This window comes from Gekko japonicus, unplaced genomic scaffold, assembly GCF_001447785.1.
Source record: "Gekko japonicus isolate JY-2015 unplaced genomic scaffold, Gekko_japonicus_V1.1 scaffold11495, whole genome shotgun sequence".
Lineage (NCBI taxonomy): Eukaryota > Metazoa > Chordata > Lepidosauria > Squamata > Gekkonidae > Gekko > Gekko japonicus.
In genome coordinates, this window is record NW_015205917.1 from 1 (window position 1) to 3,481 (window position 3,481).

The 3,481-nt window shown below is 41.1% G+C and overlaps 1 protein-coding gene across 1 annotated transcript; it reads right to left on the minus strand.

The window, feature by feature from the left end:
* Nucleotides 1-702: 702 nt before the first annotated feature.
* LOC107125076 (carboxypeptidase E-like) lies at nucleotides 703-3,229 on the minus strand (the record flags this gene model as incomplete). The annotated part of the gene is made up of 2 exons (XM_015428543.1): nucleotides 703-885; nucleotides 3,112-3,229. Coding segments are annotated over 2 exons (301 nt in total), but the record flags the coding sequence as incomplete, so codon positions are not given.
* Nucleotides 3,230-3,481: the final 252 nt, after the last annotated feature.

A 3,481-nucleotide genomic window follows, 5' to 3' on the forward strand; every position in this document is an offset into this window, starting at 1 on the left:
GGCATCCATCATACTGGACCACTACTTCATCCATCATACTGGACCTCACTTCACCAATTACTTTAGTATGTGTGTGTATACACACACACACATACACACACACACAACATACACACACAAACACACAACAGCATGACTGAGAGAGACTGTGAAACTTCCACTAATGCCAACAAGTTCTTGCCTTCAGAAAGCCACACCTCACATTGTGTTTTAAAGAGAGGGCTCTCAGAAAACACATTCCTCTTCAGTCAAAATGTGATGCTGCAACCTTTGTGTATGTGAAGGGCAAAAGTCAGAAGCAGCTGTGGAGACCATGATCAAGGGATCTATCTACCACACTTTAATTCTGGCCGTCCTTCTCCATTTTATCTTCACAACTCTGTGAAGTAGGTTAGGATCGAGAGTGTTTGATTGGCTCAAGGTCACCCAATTAGCTTCATGGATGAGCAGGAAATAAAGCCAAGCCTCCCCACTCCTCAACTGACACTTTAACCAATGCATCACATTTAGCTCCACCTGTGACTTGAGTCCTCTGGGCAAAGATTGTATTACTTCTATAAAATTTATTTATTCAGAGAAAATTTTGAGAATTCTATTGTAAGTACAAACTAGAATAGAACAACTGCTAAGAGAAATAGTAGTGGTGATAATCAACATGTAACCTCGACAACAATTGAGCCCGTGCAGTGTTATGATACAAACCTCCTGGAACACTGTACCAAGCTCCACCGTTGGTTGTTCCATCTATGAAACTGCTGTCGTCATCATTCTTGCGACAAGGTGGCCTGTTTGGATCAGACATGGCTGGATTGAAGGATGAATAGCTTCGAGCTAAGCTTTGGAAGATTGCATCATCTGGGCAGGAGCTGTATTCATGTGCACTGCCTAAGAAAACAAAACCAGAAAGATGCGGATGAGTTGTGAAGACAACTTAGAAAATGGCAAACAGTATTTGTTGCTGTTTCCAGAGTAGCTAAAAGTTCCATTTGAAAAGGGCCATATGCATTAGGTTTAGGGAAACACATTTCAGCTGTTTTTGAACAGGAACAATGTGTTCTCATTTTGAAATATCTCTTCACTGTTATGAAACAATACACCATTATATACTGAAAATGTTCTGCTGTGGATGTCCCTGCTGCTCCAAATTACAGGACCAAATTAGAAAGTAGTGTTATGGTATATACATCATTTAGCCACCAATCCTTATGATCACAACCTGTGTTAACATTTTTAGTTATCCCTTCAAAGTCTTAAAAATCTAATGTGTGAATGAGACAAGCACTGCCTACGGAAACACTCTCAAATAGCCACTACTGGTGGAAGCTCCCTGTTGAGTAACAAACCATGGTTTGCTATCAGGTAACATATAGAAAGACCTTCATAGAAAGTTTAAAGAGCTATCACAAGATACAGTGCACTGTACTTCAAACAGGCTATAAGGATGGAGTAGAAACATTATCAGCATATAGTCAGTCAGTCTGCCATGCGTACTGTAATACATCATGACTACAATGCCTCACATCATGAGATTACTTCAATACCATTTACTTCAATGGGATATAAGGGAGAATTGTTTGCAGAACTGTACCCCAGTTAATCCATTTAGTATTTCTATCACATTCAGATGTGTCATATCCTTCTCCTTTCTGCACTGCTCCATAGCTTACTATTCATTTATTCATATGAAAATGTATATTCTGTCTTCTCAGATGCTCAAGGGGGCTATGAATCAGGTTATTAAAATAAAATCATATAAAAATAGCAAGGGAAAAGTACAGCCTGCTTCTCTCAGTCCACAGATTGCTAGACAACTTTACTGCTTAAAAAAAGGAATACTTTCCCTGGAAAAACAACTGATTTACCCTGCTTTTGAAAAACTAGGAAGGAAGATGCCACTCAAGCCTCTTGTGGACGAACAGGTGCTAAAGCTGGAAATGCTCCTGGCTTAGCCAAGGAAGTTTGCATCTGTCAGGCACAGACAGGAGAAGGTGCTCGGACCTGTGCAGGTGTGCAGCTATTTTCAGGGAGAGGCAGTCCTTCAAGTATATGGGGTCCCAGGTCAGAAAGGGGTTTACAGATACAAAAAAGCACCCTGAACTGAGCCTGAAAATAAATATGAAGTCAGTGAAGTTATTTCTAAAGCAGCATGATGTGCTTGTTGCAACATGTACCAGTTACTAAATGGGCTATGGCATACTGCACTAACTGAAGTTACCACGGTCTCTACAAGGGTTGTCCCTGTAGAAAACATTGCAGCAGTCCAACCATACAATTACAGATGTGTGAGTGCAGAAGGCACAAATGTTCCCAATCAGATGTAAACGTTAAAAAAGCACTCCCTGCGAGTATGCCATCCTGCACATCAAAAAGCAAGGTAAGGTCTAGGAACAGTCTTAAGCTCTTCATCTGCTGAAGATCCCATCCAACATGCAATGTCTAGGAACAGTCTTAAGCTTTTCACTTCATCTGCTGAAGATCCCATCCAACATGGCCTAACCAGCCCCCTCCAGAAGAACCTTCTCCACCATCCTCTGTCTTAAGAGGAACAAAATACAATGACTTGGGGGTAGAGGAGAACAATATCTCAGTGTAAAGTCGTGGTGCTCTACACGAATAGTTTTTTGAAGTCTTTGGCTCCAGTCAGATGTCAGAAACAAACCTCAGTTTATACATGACAAAAATGAGCTGTGACAGTCCACAGCCTCATGCACTTCCTCAACCTCCCCTACATATAGTGGAGTTTGTCATGATATCCAATTTGTGAAAAAATATGTGCTTCTTGCCTCTAAGCAAGGATTCTAAACCATAAACTATTCTCACAATTTCCCAAAGTATGTGTCATGACGATATGATAGTTGCCATTTGTATCAAACCAGATAGTTTTCCATCATCACTCTGTGCATGAGGAAAGGAAGGGCGGGAGTGGTGTGTGGGAATCTAAGGTCTTTGTAGGCTCATTCTCATCGCAAACAGACCTTGGTTGGGTCATGACATCTGACTGCAGCTTTTGCATACCGGCACAGAATTAAGGAATTAAATTTTCAGTAGGTCCAAACTGATGGGTATACCTCACATGTCTTTGATAAGATTGCATTTGTACACAGAACATACCAGTACGAGTCTCATCATAGGGGTAGTTTGCCACAACGTCTCCTCCATGGAGGTTGGCCGACAGCACAAAGGGGATGTCCATAATCCAGTGAATCACACCTTTAGTTTCTGGCGCAAGCTGCACAAGAAAAAGAGCATTTCAATATATTTGCTAAAAGTGTTCCAAAGCCAACTTATTATTGTGATAATCACTATAAAGTAGATTTTGGCTTTGCTTAGAACAGTATGAGAATGGGCCCTCCTTTCCTTTCACTGATCCTCTGTACAGTGGAACAATGGAGCTCATTCTGGGTTTTTACAATCTGAATGGAAATTGTTTAAGCTAACGCCACAAGCAGTTCTTGTTGGAGAAACAACAGCCTGCTAAGAG